We start from the raw sequence: 16,602 nt of genomic DNA, 5'->3' as shown, positions 1-16,602 counted from the left end.
AGACATTTTTGGTTGTCACAAGTGGGAGACAGATGCTAATGGCATCTAGTGGGTGGAGGCCAAGAATGCTGCTAACTATCTTACAATGTACAGGAAAGACCCCTACAACAAAAATGATCCAGTCCAAAATGCCAGTAGTGCCAAGGTTCAGAAACCTTACACTAAAGTGATATACAAAGGCACTGGAGAGAGAGAGAGAGAAAGAGAGAGAGAGAGAGAAAGCACAAGAGAATACCACTCTCATTTTCTAAAGACTTTCTGCCTCCCAAATTCTTCCAAAGTTTTAGGAAGACAGGAGCTTTCAAAGAACATTGTTAGGGATTGAATTGTGTCCCCTACAAAATTCATATGTGGAAGTCCTGACTCCTAACAGGATGATCTTTGGAAATGGAGCATTTGGGAGGTAATTAGGTTGACATGAGGTCATAATGGTGGAGCCCTCATGATGAGATAAGTGCCCAATAAGACTAGACACCAGAGAGCTTGCTTCCTTTCTCTCTGTTGGCCATGTTAGGATACAGTGAGAAGGTGGCCACCTGCAAATCAGGAAGCAAGCCCTCACTGGGGAATGGAGCACCTTGATCTTATACTTCCTGGTCTTCAAAACCATGAGAAGTAAATTTCTGCTGTGTAAGCCACCAACTGTAGGCTATTTTGTTATGGCAGCCCATACTGACTAATACTACATCCTACTAAAACTTTCCAACAAAAATTTGAAAGTTCCCATCCAAAAATTCAAAATTCAAGGGTGGAATTAAAAAAACTCAAACTTCAGGATCCAGTAGAGTCCCACTTTCAAAATGGCCTAACACTTCTGTGAGAACAAGAGAGGACTTGCTTAGAGACATGTGGTAAAAGAGACAATGCCTTAATCCTCACTTGCGTAAAATTGATAATACAAAACACATCTCCATTAGGGTCTTCTTTAATTGAAACGATGCTTTCTTTTATCCCTGCCAGGAAGAAGAAAAGTCATGTTTCCAGCTTGGACTGCTGTTTCATCTGCTAGACCTGCTTGTGAGCTAAGCCAAGTTTCATTAAAAATTATTGGTCTCATAACTTTTTTTTTTTGTTTTTTGCTTTAAAGACCCCCATATGGAACCAATCTCATGATAGGATTGTAGCTGCACAAAGCCATTGGGCATTATGACCGATTCTTGGATTCTTAGAAGATTTTAAGTACAGATCTAATTCCCACCCCTCCCCACCCCTGCAGAGAATTAAGTGAATATTTCAGCTAAATAAATAAATAAATATATCCAAACTTGAAGTTAGACTAAAGAAATGGTGAAGCAGATCTAGTCAACACACAGACATTTTATTCTTGTCTTTACAAAGTCCATCTCCTTGAATGACCGATGCTCTGCCTCCAAGAGAACCTCTCCACTTTCTCCTTAGGTGCCAGCCATCACCCACTCTTGCCTGATTCAGAAATTCCCTGGGAGGACTGGAGCATTTGTAAACGTGTAAAATATGATCACAGCCCTTGCACAAGTATTTTAACAACCTAACCTTATGATAGGTTATATTTCATTGACTTGGAAGAAACACTGCATTATCTGGGAAAACAGCACAGATGTTGCCTAATAAATGTTTCGGTTTATGCATTGTATTAACCTCATGAAACATTTATGCAAATCTCTCATTAACAAAAGGTAAAAGAACCATTATATGTTATGAAGCATACAACAGGACGACCTCTGTTTTGTTTTGGTTTTGTGGGGTTTTTTGGGTTTTTTGTTTTTTTTACCTCAGTATTTTATGGGTGTGTTTGTAACTCTTGGGGTTTCTATTTAGAAGCACACAAGGGCATTACAGATTTTCATCTCTTCTGTTTTCAGTTCTGTTATCATTCCTTCCAGCTGATTTCACATTTTATGATGCTAATGGTGGGTGTATGGTTTTGAGTTTCTCTCCTGTCAGCTGGTCAGTAGGTCTGAGGGATATATTTAATAGAATCTGACAGCTGATGGAACTGGTCTCATTGAAAGAGGATTTGATATGTGGCGTGAATGTGAGGACCTTGAATTCGCCATAATAACGGCCATTATTATTCAACCCCTCACAGCCAATATAACTCTTTCTCTTGTACACACCAGTACATGTGTATAAAAGACATGACTTCTGGATGACTTCTTCCGTATACTGATCTGAGGGCCGTTTAGATAGCATGTCAAAACAGATTAGCCGTCTTATCCTGCCACAAAATTAAGGGAAAGAACTCTGTACAACTCTGCCCAACAAATACACATGTGCCTGTAAACAAAGAAGGTATAGAGGGGGGGAAGAGTGTCCCTGAGGTGGGGGCGGGGGTTGTGGGAGCCAGAGCACTGAGAAGTGCTGCAGACTCACCCAGTCAGAGTGCTCTGGTGGGGACCCCAAGAGACACTGCCTGAGATGGGGCAACAGGTAGGAATCCACTGCCTGGGAGGCTGGCCGCAAGCTTTGCATTATGTGCATGTGTCTGGGACATTAGGCCGGGTTCTGGCCCTCCTCAGCCAAACTGAATCAGAATCTCTGTAGAAATCAATTTATACATATACACCTGGGCAACCCGTGACAGCCACATTCTTTGCTAGGCCTTTTGTCTGCTAGTAGCTAACTTCACGTAACATTTTTTGAATGTTTGCTACATGCTAAAATTACCTATATTAACTCTTTTAGTCTTCCTAGAAACTTAACACATAGATATTATTATTAATTATTATCATTATCCCTATTTTACATACGCAGAAGCCAAGGCATCATCAAGGTAGGTAACTGGTTTCAAGTCACAGCTAGTAACTGGCAGAGCTGAGATTGAACTTCAGGCTGTCAGGACCCCTAACCATAAAGGTGATACTCTTCTGCTTCTACTTTATCCTATGCTAGGGAGAAGTGGTGTGTGTGTGTACACATGGATAGGAAATCTTGGGCAATAACATCCCCTTAGAAACCATGTGGTCTGGGATCCCTGGGTGGCGCAGCGGTTTGGCGCCTGCCTTTGGCCCAGGGCGCGATTCTGGAGACCTGGGATCAAATCCCACGTCGGGCTCCCGGTGCATGGAGCCTGCTTCTCCCTCTGCTTATGTCTCTGCCTCTCTCTCTCTCTCTCTCTGTGTGTGTGACTATCATAAATAAATAAAAACTAAAAAAAAAAAAAAAAAAAGGAAACCATGTGGTCCATCCCTCTGGCTGTAGCCATACTCCTATTCAATTAGGGAAACAACTGACTTTTTCTTCCTCTGTAACCTGGTCTCCTCCCATCCCATGGGGCTGTGACAGAGACAGAGGAGAACCCATGCTCACTCACAACAGCCCCAGACTCAATGTGGGCACTCCAAAACCCTTCTCTTATTTGTTTCCAACCTCCAAACCCCACCCTACCTTCCTCCTTTTATGAGCTGCCCATCCGGGGTTCACCATTGCTTCGTGAGGGTATCATTTAAGGTAACCAGACCAGGAAGAATTGATTCTACATTCTCAAAGATCCTTATATTTGTTCACTGTTATCCGCTGGCAAAGAAGGAAAATGGCCCCAGAGATGTGCATGCATGTTTCAGAAGTACCTGAGGAGAACATGCCAGATGTTAGGAGATCTACTTATAGCTGTCTGTGTTGAAATTACATGGTGCTATACTTTTTAAGGTCAGAAGCATAAAACCTCCTATTGATCTTGAGCAACGCATCCAATTTTGAATGCCTGTTAAAGCCCCAGGCACTTCAATGCCACATAATCAATATCTTTTCATTCTTTCTTTCCCTTTTTTTTTTTTTTTGGTAGCAAATGTATGAGTTTGTTTATCCATCCTGCAGCCTGGCCTTTTATTTCTCAAGTTGGACACTCAGCATGCCAGGGACCCACTGCTCAGACCTCCACCTGCAGGACTACAGGATCCAAGACTCAGCTAGAGTTGAAATAAATAGCTATTCCTAGAGCCCAGACAGTTTTCCAGGATCCAGGAACAGGGTGCCCTTTGGAGGTGACCAAATGACATGGGCTAGGGAGTGGTGTGCAGAGAGACAAAGACAGAGAAATCAGGATGGAAAATATGAGGCCGTGCTTACCTGCTGTAGACCCTATGATCAGATAATATGTGGGATCCTGACATTTACAGTGGAAAGGGGACTTGCAGATTTTTTGGAAGAGTTTTTCTTCCAACTTGCAAATGAAAACACTGTGGTAACCACCCAAGGGCTCCGTATGTACTGGATTGTTGAAGTAGCCCAGAGAGGATGCTCAGAGGGGAGCCTATTTCTTCTTCTCCCTCTCCCTCTGCCTGTCACTCCCCTTGTTTGTGCTCCCTTTCTCTCTGTTAACTCCCTTTCTCCCTGTTAAATGAATAAATAAAACCTTTAAAAACAAAACAAAAACAAAACCTTGGGATCAATCCTTCTTTTTTTCTGAGTCCACCTGGTCTGGGCAGATTTCCGAGGTAGAGTTCATAATCTAGGTCTGGCCAATACAGCACCAAATGGATCACAGTGATTAGTTCAGGAATGGCCACACCACCCAGGGTAGTCTAATCAGAATGGCTCTCAGAAGTTTGGTGGGTGTACACAATGAGATACCGCTTCACACCACTGGGATGGCTGTGACCAAAGAGATAAATACTAACCAAGATTGCCAAGGATGTGGAGAAATTGGAATGCTCCCACAATGCTGGTGGGATTGTAAAATGGTGCAGCTTCTTTGGAAAAGAAGTCTGGCAGTTCCTCTGGAGCTTAAATATAGAGTTACCATACAACCCAGCAATTTCACTCCTAAATATATACCTAAGAGAAATGAAACCAAATGTCTGCACAATGTCCACAAATGTTTAGAGTAGCATTATAATAGCCAAAACGTGGAAAGAAACCAATGTCCACCAGCCAATGAATGTATAAACAAAGTGTGGTACATCCATACAATGAAATGTTATTCAGTCATAAAAAGGAATGAAGTTCTGATACATGCTACCGCATGGATGAAAATATGTGCTAGACAAAAGAAGCCTGTTATAGAGGACCACACGTGATATATAATTCCATTTATAGGAAATGTCCAGCATGGGCCAATCTGTTGACAGAAAATATGTTAGTAATTGCCTAGATCTGGGAGCTAGGTGAGGAGTGAGGAATGACTGCTAATGGATATGGGGTTTTTTTTGAGATGATGAAAATATGTTCTAAAATGACTGGTGGTTACACAATTCTGTGAATATACTGGTACCATTGAAATGTATACTTCAAATGGGCAGATTGTATGATATGTGAATTGCATCTCAATAAAGCTGTTACAAAAAAAAGCTTAGTGACAACACAATGCAAAGCAGGAAATGGCCTACAAAAAATTTACATTTTATGCCTTCCAAGTGGCCAGGGCTGTGGTAGCCACTTTACCACACAGAAGTTCCAAGGGCTACATTGAAAATGAAGGTGATGGCTGAAGGCAAATCTAAGTAATAGAAAGAAACTGGATTCTCAAGAACAGAGTTTATTCTCAAGAACAGACTTTATTCTCAAGTCTCAGAGTTTATGCTCTGAATCCAATTTCACTTGAAACCAGATTGGCCCTTTGATTTCTGTTCCTCACTTAGCCCAGTCTGAGTTGGATTCTGTGTCACTTGCAATAAAAGACAAAACATACACAAAAAAAGGGACTCTTGAGCAAAGATCTGGGGCTTCCGGCTGTGACTACCTCCAACTCCAACTCCCTTACCTTATCCATATCTAGCTCCCTCTCCCTTCAGCTTTTGGACCTTTGAATCAGCAAAATAAAACTTCATTGTGTTTAATCCATCCCATTGTCCTATCACCCCAGCCTGAATGACTCAGACAGGAACCCATACAATCTCCCACAGAACTCCTTGTGACACAGAGAAGCAAAGAAAAATCAGAGGCCCTGTGAGAGGACAGAACTGTTCAATGAAAGAGGGACTACAGATACCTTCCAAGAAAGTTGACTTATTGCAAGAAGCAAGAAAAATTTCTAAGATCATTAATTCAATTAGTTAGAGGGAATCAAGAACAAACTGTGGCTTCCATTTCTAGGTAGCTCTTTGGCTTATCTTTTTAACTCACCTTCCTCTCAAAACCTCATTAGGACCAAAATTTAAAAGGGAAGGAAGGAAGGAAGAAGGAAGAAGGAATAAGGAAGGAAGGGAGGAAGGCGGATCAATGTTTGAGAATAGGCCATGATGGAACTAGAATCTTGGAGGATTTTTTAAAAGATATAAGGGAGAAAGAAGTGGTTGAAGTAAAGAATTAGGAAGCTCACAGTCCAGTGGGTGGGGAGGGTCCAGTCAGAGGAAGAATAAATCCCCAGGAGTCTGAAACCCCCCCCCTCAAACTTGGAGTCTTGCTCTTTATTAAGCTGGCCAACAGAGCAGTTGGTATGGGACATATTCAAGGACTTTGGAAAGTGGGAAATAGCCAACAGTACTACCAATACCCGGCCTTTCCCACAGCATGAATTGTGAGCAAAGCAAAAAAAAAAGGTATTGCTGAGGAGACTCACAATGAGAATGACTGTGCCATTGAGGGAATGAATTTGGTGCCCTCATTTAGGGCTATTATTATAGTCACAACAGAATAGTGCTTGGGGCAGCAGTAAACCTCTCTGTCTAATGAGACCAAGTGGAGCTATTACCTGAAAGACAGAGGTGAGTGTAACTGGGGAGAGGACGAAGCCATAAGAGTACATATCAGCCCCACAGGTGGCTTCAGACACTGAAGTCCCATGCCCGCACCAGCAAACTGGCAAACCCTGGGCTGCCCATTCACCCTCCCCAGGAATTCACATCCTGCTTCTTACAGTCAGTTGAATTCCCAAACTAAAAAATAAAACTGTAGGATGGAAAATGAAGTTCTTTTTCCCTCTGTGAGTAGTATATTTAAAGAAAGATTCTCACAGAACTTCAATTTGCAGTGGTGGGTAAACAGGTTTTCTCTCTGTGAGTGTATATGATAAAATTTAACAAGCATGTGTAAAGTTTCTGTGATTTACAAAATGGAGCTCATTCTGAGAAATCAAAGAAAATGTGCTAAAAAATTTCCCCATGTAAAACTGTACCATGAAATAAGGGGGAAAAAAATCTCTGATTGGAGTATTTCCCCATAAGCTTAGATTTTGTTTCTTTTCATGGAAAAGCCTGAAATTCAGAGAGATAGCTCCCCAGTGAAAAACAATCCTGGAAACTTGCTAAAGCCATGAAGGCAATGAAGAACAGATTTAATAGAGCAGAAAACTGGATCTGTGAGTTAGGAAATGAACTCAAGGAACTCTCCCCGAAATCAATGAAAAAGAGAAAACAAATGGAGATAATGAGAAAAGAGAGAGAGAGAGAGGCAAAGAAAGGGAGAGGGAAGAAACTCGATGCTGGGGACCAAATATCCATGTAGGGGAGATTTGAAATGGTGATAACAAATGAGGGAGAAAAACTTCATTAATAATTTGATGGAGAATTCTTCTGAGCTGAAGAAAGACTTGTGCCTTTAGAATCTAAAGGCAAAATACATTCTGTGGGCCATTCAACCAGTTTTGTAAATAAAGTTTTATTTGAACACAGCCGTACTTGCTCGTTACTGTATCCTCCATGGCTGTGTTTGGGCTACAATAGCAGAATGGAATCACCGAGGCCCACAAAGCTCCATGGCCCTTTACGAAAAGGTTTGTTGACCCTATAAGAGTTCTTTGGGACACATGTGGGTAAGATATTTGAATTTCAAGGATACAATTTTTTTTTTTTTTTTTTTTTTTTTTTTTTCCTTTTTTTTTTTTTTTTTTTTTTTTAATTTTTATTTATTTATGATAGTCACAGAGAGAGAGAGAGAGGCAGAGACACAGGCAGAGGGAGAAGCAGGCTCCATGCACCGGGAGCCTGACGTGGGATTCGATCCCGGGTCTCCAGGATCGCGCCCTGGGCCAAAGGCAGGCGCTAAACCACTGCGCCACCCAGGGATCCCAAGGATACAATTTTTTTTAAATCCTATAAAGATTTAGTCCTCTGGAGGAAAAAAAATCCCAAATTCCCTCAAAAAAAGGGAGGGAAAAGTTGCATTAGGCCAAACTTCTTAGCAAATTCTAGGATAAAATGTTTCAAAATGGGAAGACTTTTGGAGGAAGGAGACTGGGAACTAAGAATTGTATATGTAGCTATGCTGCCATTTGTATATTTGGAAATCTTACATGGAAGGACTCAGAACATATGCCATGGCTATTACTTTGTTGAAAAAAAAAAATGATCAAAGAAATACTCCAGGTGGCTGAAAAAGGAAGCGAAATAAATAATTCAGATAGAAGGAAAAGCAGTATAAAAGAAAGATTGCCAAGCAGAGAACCAAAAAACTTAAAGTTAATTTCTCAATAATTGCAGTTAACATGATTATAAAACAATGTAAGTGTCAAAAAAATAATTCTGGAAAGAGATGACATACAATGTAAAAATATATTAATTATAATATTCTTATTCTAAAAGCCAGATGGGGCTGGAAAAGGAATTGATGGTAATACTAGTAATTATAGCTTCCATTTTTAGAAGTTACTGTGTATGAGGCACAAAAATAATGCTGATATAAATATTGTTTTTCATAAATCTTTGGACACATCTCTAATACTAATTCCTTAACATAAATTCTTAGAAGGTAAAATGCTGGATCTGAGTATTTTTAAATCTTTCAACACAATGGAAGTTTGAATCTCACCAGAAATATATAAGTGTTCCTTTCTCTCCGCCCTTGCTGACACTGGTGATTATCATTCTGCAAGCAATAATAGTGAAAATAATGTATCAGAAGTACAGAAGTTTGAAAAATTTTGTACAAATTAGAGCAAATTGAAGGTTATTTGCTCTAATTCTATAATTTCCCCTGATGCAATTCTCAAATGGGAGAGACCTCCACTCTTTATTTAGATGCTTTTCATTTTTTCCTGAAAGCCGTAGGTGGCATTTTTTCATGGCATTTAAATGACAAGTAAGGGGGATGGAAAATTCTTTATTTGGAGACAACATTTTTGACCAGCAACTGGAGGCTGGTTAGGTGATATACTGCATGTTCCTGAGACAGAATTCTCTACATCCATTAAAAGTCATATTCATAAAGGATATTGGAGGAATAGGAAACTTCTCACAATATAATACCAAGTAGAAAAAAGAGTTTATAAGATGTGATCTCAATTCTGAGATTAAAAAAATATTTATTATAGGGGCATTTGGCTGGCTCAGTAGGAAGAGTGTGCAGCTCTTCATCTTGGAGTCATGAGCCCAAGTCCCAGGTTGGGTGTAGAGATTACCTAAACAAACTTAGGGAAAAAAATATTATATACAAACAGTAAGAAAGATATATATGAGATATTAACAAGAATTCTCCCTAAGAGATGGGAATCCAGATGATGAACTTTCTTCCTTTCTTCCATTTTCTAAGAAAACTGAGAAATATTTTGATACACTGGGAAAAAAGATACCTTTTAAGTTAAGGTGGATGCTTAGGGCAATTTTTATGTTTCCTCAGTAACTAAGATAGTATCTGGTTCACGGTGCATATTTTGTCAATGTTTGTTGAATGAGTGAGCGAGTAAAAGATGGTGTATCTTACACAAGAAATAACAGGTGTTGGCGAGGATGTGGAGAAAAAGGAACACTCATGCACTGTTGTTGAGAATGCAAACTGGTACAGCCTCTCTGGAAATAATATGGAGGTTCTTCAAAAAATTAAAACTAGAACAACCCTACAATCCGGCAATTGCACTACTAGGTATTTTACCCAAAGAAAACAAAGACAATGATTCAAAAAGATATATGCATGCCTGTGTTTACAGCAGCATTACTTACAATAGCCAAGATATGGAAGCAACCCAAGCGCCCACCAATTGATGAATGGATAAAGAAAATGTGAAATATATATACAACGGAATATTACTCAGCCATCAAAAAAGAACTAAATCTTGCCATTTGCAACAACATAGATGGATCTAGAGGGTATAAGCCTAAGTGAAATTAGTCAGTCCGAGAAAGACAAATACCATACAATTTTACTCATATGTGAAATTTAAGAAATAAAACAAATAAATGAAAAACAAAAAAACAGATTCTTAGCTACAGAGAACAAACTGTTGGTTGCCAGAGGGAGGTGGGAGAGTGATGAGTGAAATAAGGGATGATGATTAAGAGCACACTTACCACGGGGAACACAATACAATATAGAATTGTTGAATATACACGTGAAACTAATATGACATGCTCTCTGCTCCTCCCCATTCAACAGCCAGTCGCATCTACTGGTGCAGTGCCAGCCGCGTCCTTGAGACATGATGGTGAAGGTCGGAGTGAACGGATTTGGCCGTATTGGGAGCCTGGTCATTAGGGCTGCCTTTGACTCTGGCAAAGTGGATATTGTCGCTATCAATGACCCCTTCATTGACCTCAACTACATGGTGTACACGTTCCAGTATGATTCTACCCACGGCAAATTCCACGGCACTGTCAAGGCTGAGAACAGGAAACCTGTCATCAATGGGAAGTCCATCTCCATCTTCCAGGAGTGAAATCCCGCCAACATCAAATGGGGTGATGCTGGTGCTGAGTATGTTGTGGAGTCCACTGGGGTCTTCACCACCATGGAGAAGGCTGGCGCTCACTTGAAGGGCGGGGCCAAGATCTCTGCTCCTTCTGCTGATGCCCCCATGTTTGTGATGGGCGTGAACCACGAGAAGTATGACAACTCCCTCAAGATTGTCAACAATGCCTCCTGTGCCACCAACTGCTTGGCTCCTCTGGCCAAAGTCATCCATGACCACTTTGGCATCGTGGAGGGTTTCATGACCACCATCCACGCCATCACTGCCACTCAGAAGACTGTGGACAGCCCCTCTGGGAAGCTGTGGCGTGCAGCCGAGGGGCTGACCAGAACATCATCCCTGCTTCCACTGGCGCTGCCAAGGTTGTGGGCAGTCATCCCTGAGCTGAACGGGAAGCTTATTGGAATGACCTTCCGTGTCCCCACCCCCAACGTGTCAGTTGTGGATCTGACCTGCCACCTGGAGAAAGCTGCCAAATATGATGACATCAAGAAGGTGGTGAAGCAGACATCGGATGCCCTGCAAGGGCATCCTGGGCTACACTGAGGACCAGGTTGTCTCCTGTGACTTCAACAGTGACACCCACTCTTCCACCTTCGATGCTGGGGCTGGCTTTACCCTCAATGACCACTTTGTCAAGCTCATTTCCTGGTATGACAATGAATTCGGCTACAGCAACCAGGTGGTGGACCTCATGGTCCACATGGCCTCCAAGCAGTAAGAGCCTCCTGGACCACCAACCCCAGCAAGAACAAGAGGAAGAGAGAGGCCCTCAGCTGCTGGGGAGTCCCTGCCCCAACTTAATCCCCCAACACACTGAGAATCTCCTGACCTTCAATTTACATCCCAGACCCCAAGGAAGGGGAGGGGCTTGGGGAGCACTACCTTGTCATTACTATCAATAAAGTATACTGTACCCCCCCCAAAAAAGAAACTAATATGACATAGTATGTTAATTATAATTTTAAGTAAATAAATAAATCATTTTTAAAATGATATGCATTTGCCCAAGCAAAATTAACTTTTGGGGGGTATATTTTGCTGGCCTGATTATCCATAGCTGCTTGCTTCTTGCTTCCAGCTGCTTTGATACCTTAACCTCCACCCATCTACCTGCGTAGACATCTGCAGCTCCAAGCTCTGGGGGTGCTGCCTAGACTCCTTCTGGTCTGCCGCAGTGGTGCCCGCCCCCCAGGTCACCTGCTCCATCTGTGAGTCCTGGCTCCAGATCTCCCTCCCTGGGGCCCACCCACTTAGCCTTGGCTTTGCTGGTCCTTCCTTTTGGGTTAGAAACCACCATTGGGGAAACGTTTTAGCCAAATGCGTGACACCTTGGGAAATTGATCCAAGCAGTCAGCAAGGTTGATATCATCCTGTTAAGACCAGCATTATTCCCAGTAGATTAGTTTCCTTGAAGGGAACTTTAGTTTGTAAAAATCACAAATTGAGTCATAGACTGAACTAGTCCTTACAAGCGAGACTAATATCCACCTCATACATATCAGTTGATGTAATGGCTGGTTTTATTCTGATTTATTAGGACTTCAATATTTTTAAATTCACCCCTGATTCCATGGGAGTCTGAGTGAGGGAGAAACAGCTGGACATTTTTCTCTGGTTGAAAGAGACTTAGCAGGTTGGTATAACACATTTGCCCTATCAAAAATAACCTAGATTACATAACCGTAACCTCTCCCCAGAACAAATATGCATTTGAGAGGCAGTGAAACATACATAATTATAGATGTAAAACACTAAAAATAGGCTCTGTGCCCCACACAGGCAGCCGAGAGCGTGGCACTGGAGCGCAATGCTGCCACGTACGGCAATATTAATAGGAGTTGTGGCACCATCCCAGGTGGCCAAATGAGGCGATGCAGTTACTGCAGACATGAAAAGATAGAGATTTTAAAGGTTTGTGCACAAAGAAAGTTACTGTTCCTTTGGCCTGTCGAAGCTTTCCACCTGACTGTGGTCTTTCTCCCAGGAGAGAGGGAAATAAGAAGCCATCAACCAATAATGATTATTCCATTGTGTTACTTTATTTTCTTATGAGAACCAATCAGTGTGGACAATAATGATATTAGCAGCTTGGGTTTAAAAGCACAGGCTCTATTTTCCACAGGACTGTGCTCACCTCTACTATTATTCAATTCAACCAGTCTATACTGTGGACCATTTGGGGCAGCCTTTGCTACATTAACAAACCATCCCAAAACTTGATGACAAAGCAACAACGACGTATTGTTTCTCACAATTCTCTAAGTTGGCTAGGCAGTTCTTATTTATTTCAGCTGGAAGTTCCCCTGGGCTGGAGAGTCCCAGGGTGTGCTCATTCACGGGACAAGGAGCTGTGCAGGGGTGTTTGGCTTGGCACTTTGGTGGCCCTCTGTGTGGCCTCTCTTCCTGCAGGAGCCTAGACCAGCTTCCTGACCTAGTGGGCTCAGGGCAGCTTCCAGGAGGGCCAACGCAGAAGCTGCACTGCCCCATAAGGCCGAGCTTCCAAAGTCTGCAATGTCCCTTCTGCTGTGTTGCACTGGGCAAGGCCAGTGGCAAGGCCAGGCCTCATTCAGAGGTCAGGAAATAGATTCTTCCTCTATAGAAAGAGTAGCAAAATGTTGTGGCCCTATTTACCTTGAGGAGCAAGAAAAATCTCAAATAAGCCTTATACCTAACCTTATACCTAAAGGAGCTAGAAAAAGAACAACAGACAGAATCCAAAACCAGCAGAAGGAAAGAAATGATAAAGATTAGAGCAGAAATAAATAATATAGAAACTTAAAAAGCAATAGAACAGATCAATGAAACCAGGAGCCAGTTCTCTGAAAAAAAAAAAAAATCAACAAAATTGATAAACCTCTAGCTAGACTCAAGAAAAAAAGAGAAAGGACTCAAATAAACAAAATCACAAACAAGAGAGGAGGAATAACAACCAACCCCGCAGAAATACAACCAATTGTGACAATATTATGAAAAAGTATATGCCAACAAATTGGACAACCTGGAAGAAATGGATACATTCCTAGAAACATACAAACTACCAAAACTGAGTAAGGGAGAGATGGGAAATTTGAACAGACTGATAATCAGCAAGGAAATGGAATCAATAATCAAAAATCTCCCAACAAACAAAAGTCCAGGACCAAATGGCTCCACAGGGGAATTCTATCAAACATTTAAAGAAGAGGTAACAACTCTTCTTCTTCTCAAAATAATCCTGAAAAATAGAAAAGGAAGGAAAACATCCAATTCACTCTATGAGGCCAGCATTACCCTGATACCAAACCAGATAAAGACAGCATCAAAAAGTGAACTATAGGTCAATTCTCTGATAAACAAAATACTAGCAAGCCGAATCCAATGTTACATTTAAAGAATCATTCACATATCAACATAATAAAAGCCTTATGTGAAAAACCACAGCCAGCATCATATTCAATGAGGGAAAACTGAAAGCTTGTTCCCTATGGTCAGGAACAAGACAAGGATGTCCACTCTCACCACTTTTATTCACCATAGTACTGGAAGTTCTAGCCACAGTGATCAGATAAGAAAAAGAAATAAAAGGCATTCGAATTGGTAAGGAAGAAGTTAAACTCTCATTATTTGCAGATGACATGATACTATATATAGAAAACCCCACAGACCCCACCAAAAAACTACTAGAACTGATAAATGAATTCAGTAAAGTCTCAGGACACAAAACCAATGTACAGAAATCTATTGCATTTCTATAAACTAATAACAAAACAGCAGAAAGAGAAATTAAGAAAACAATCCCATTTATAACTGCACCAAAAATAATGCACCTAGGAATAAACTTAGCCAAAGAGGTGAAACACCTGTACTCTGAAACCTATAAAATATTGGTGAAAGAAAGTGAAATGACACAAAGACATTCCATGATCATAGATTGGAAGAACAAATATTGCTAAAATGTCTACATCACCCAAAGCAATCTACACATTCAATGTAATCCCTCTCCAAATACCAACAACATTTTTCACAGAACTAGAACAAACAATCCTCAAATTTGTATGGGACCACAGAAGATCCCAAATAGCCAAAGCAATCCTGAGGAAAAAAAAAAAAAAAGCAAAACTGGACTCCTCAGAATTCCAGACTTCAAGCTATATTACAAAGCTGTAGTGATCAAGACTATGATACTGACACAAAAACAGACACACAGATCAATGGAAGAGAATAGAAAACCCAGAGATGGACCCACAACTGCATGGTCAATAATCTTTGACAAATAAGGAATGAATACAGAATGAGAAAAAGACTGTTCCTTCAACAAATGGTGCTAGGAAAACTGGACAGCCACATATAAAAGAAAGACATTGGACCATGTTCTTACACCACACACAAAAACAAACTCAAAATGGATTAAAGACCTAAATGTGAAACCCAAAACCATAAAAATCCTAGAAAAGCACACAGGCATAACTTCTCTGACATCAGCCATAGTAACATTTTTCTAGATCTGTTTCTTGAGGGAAGGGAAATAAAAGGAAAAATAAACTAATAGAACTACTTTAAAATGAAAAGCTTCTCCACAGCAAAGAAAACAATCAACAAAACTAAAAGGCAACCTACAGAATGGGAGAAGATACTTGCCAATGACATCTCTGATAAAGGGTTAGTATCCAAAGTATATAAAGAACTGATACAAATCCACACCCAAGAAACAAATAATCCAATTTTAAAAATGGGCAGAAAACATGAACAGACATTTCTTCAAAGAAGACATCCATATGGCCAACAGGCACATGAAAAGATGTTAAACATCAGTGATCTTTATGGAAATACAAATCAAAAGTACAGTGAAAAAAAGAAAAAAGTACAGTGATAGGGATCCCTGGGTGGCACAGCGGTTTAGCGCCTGCCTTTGGCCCAGGGCGCGATCCTGGAGACCCGGGATCGAATCCCACATCGGGCTCCCGGTGCATGAAGCCTGCTTCTCCCTCTGCCTGTGTCTCTGCCTCTCTCTCTCTCTCTCTCTCTGTGTGACTATCATAAATAAATTTAAAGAAAAAAAGTACAGTGATATATCACCTCACATCTGTCAGAATAGCTAAAATCAAAAATATAACAAACAGGTGTTGGCGAAAGGGAAACCCTCTTGCACTGTTGGTGGGAATGCAAACTGGTGCAGCCACTCCGGAAATCAGTGTGGAGATTCCTCAAAAAATTAAAAATAGATTCAGTCGGATCCTGGCAGCAGCTGCAGTGGCTCTCATCTCTTCTGACCCTTTTTGCTACCTCCCTTTCACTTCCAGAAACATGGCCTCTGGCGTGGTGGTTTCTGACGGTGTCATCAAAATGTTCAATGACATGAAGGTGCCTAAGTCCTCAACACCAGAGGAGGTGAAGAAGCGTAAGAAGGCAGTACTTTTCTGCCTGAGCGAAGACAAGAAGGACATCATCCTCGAGGAGGGCAAGGAGATCCTGGTAGGTGATGTGGGCCGGACTGTAGACGACCTCTACGCCACCTTTGTCAAGATGCTACCAGACAAGGACTGCCGCTATGCCCTCTATGATGCAACCTATGAGACCAAGGAGAGCAAGAAGGAGGACCTGGTGTTTATCTTCTGGGCACCTGAGTCTGCACTCCTTAAGAGCAAAATGATTTATGCCAGATCCAAGGATGCCATCAAGAAAAAGAGGACCTGGATCATGCATGAATTTTAAGCAATCTGCTATGAGGAGGTCAAGGTCCACTGCACCCTGGCAGAGAAACTGGGGGGCAGTGCCATCATCTCTCTGGAGGGCAAGCCTTTGTGAGCCCCCTCCAGACCTGCCCATGGGGGTTGCAGCTGCCCCCTTCCTGCTTAGACTGGAGGGGCTGGGGGGATCCCAGCAAGGGGAGGGCAATCTCTTCACCCCAGTTGCCAAACAGCCCCCTCATCCCCTGGGCCTTCTTCCTCTCTCTATCCCTGACGGTTCTGGCTTTCCCAAAACGCTTTTGATCTTCTGATTCCTCTTGGGTTGAAGCAGATCAAGTTCCCCCCAGGCACCCCAGTTTGGGGGGACCTGTATTTTTTAATGACACCCTAGTTCCC

At 41.6% G+C, this 16,602-nt stretch overlaps 1 protein-coding gene and 1 long non-coding RNA gene across 4 annotated transcripts; both read left to right on the top strand.

Annotated features, from left to right (window-relative positions):
* Window positions 1–467: 467 nt before the first annotated feature.
* Window positions 468–1,556, top strand: LOC112660544 (uncharacterized). 3 transcript variants are annotated; one of them, XR_004813988.2, is made up of 3 exons: window positions 468–851; window positions 961–1,017; window positions 1,399–1,556. It is a non-coding gene; the product is annotated as an uncharacterized LOC112660544 (long non-coding RNA). The 3 variants fall into 3 exon arrangements; XR_003137042.3 differs by lacking the exon at window positions 1,399–1,556 and having other exon boundaries at window positions 468–630; window positions 961–1,059; XR_007407539.1 differs by lacking the exon at window positions 1,399–1,556 and having other exon boundaries at window positions 961–1,059.
* A 14,267-nt stretch (window positions 1,557–15,823) lies between these two features.
* LOC112660370 (cofilin-1-like) lies at window positions 15,824–16,231 on the top strand. The gene has a single exon (XM_035713682.2). The coding sequence runs from the start codon at window positions 15,824–15,826 to the stop codon at window positions 16,229–16,231; it is 408 nt and encodes a 135-aa protein (XP_035569575.1).
* The last annotated feature ends 371 nt before the right edge of the window (window positions 16,232–16,602 follow it).

Source organism: Canis lupus, chromosome 2 (genome assembly GCF_003254725.2).
Source record: "Canis lupus dingo isolate Sandy chromosome 2, ASM325472v2, whole genome shotgun sequence".
Classification (NCBI taxonomy): domain Eukaryota; kingdom Metazoa; phylum Chordata; class Mammalia; order Carnivora; family Canidae; genus Canis; species Canis lupus.
Note: the sequence above shows the minus strand (reverse complement) of the source record. Positions and strands in the feature narration are given on the sequence as shown.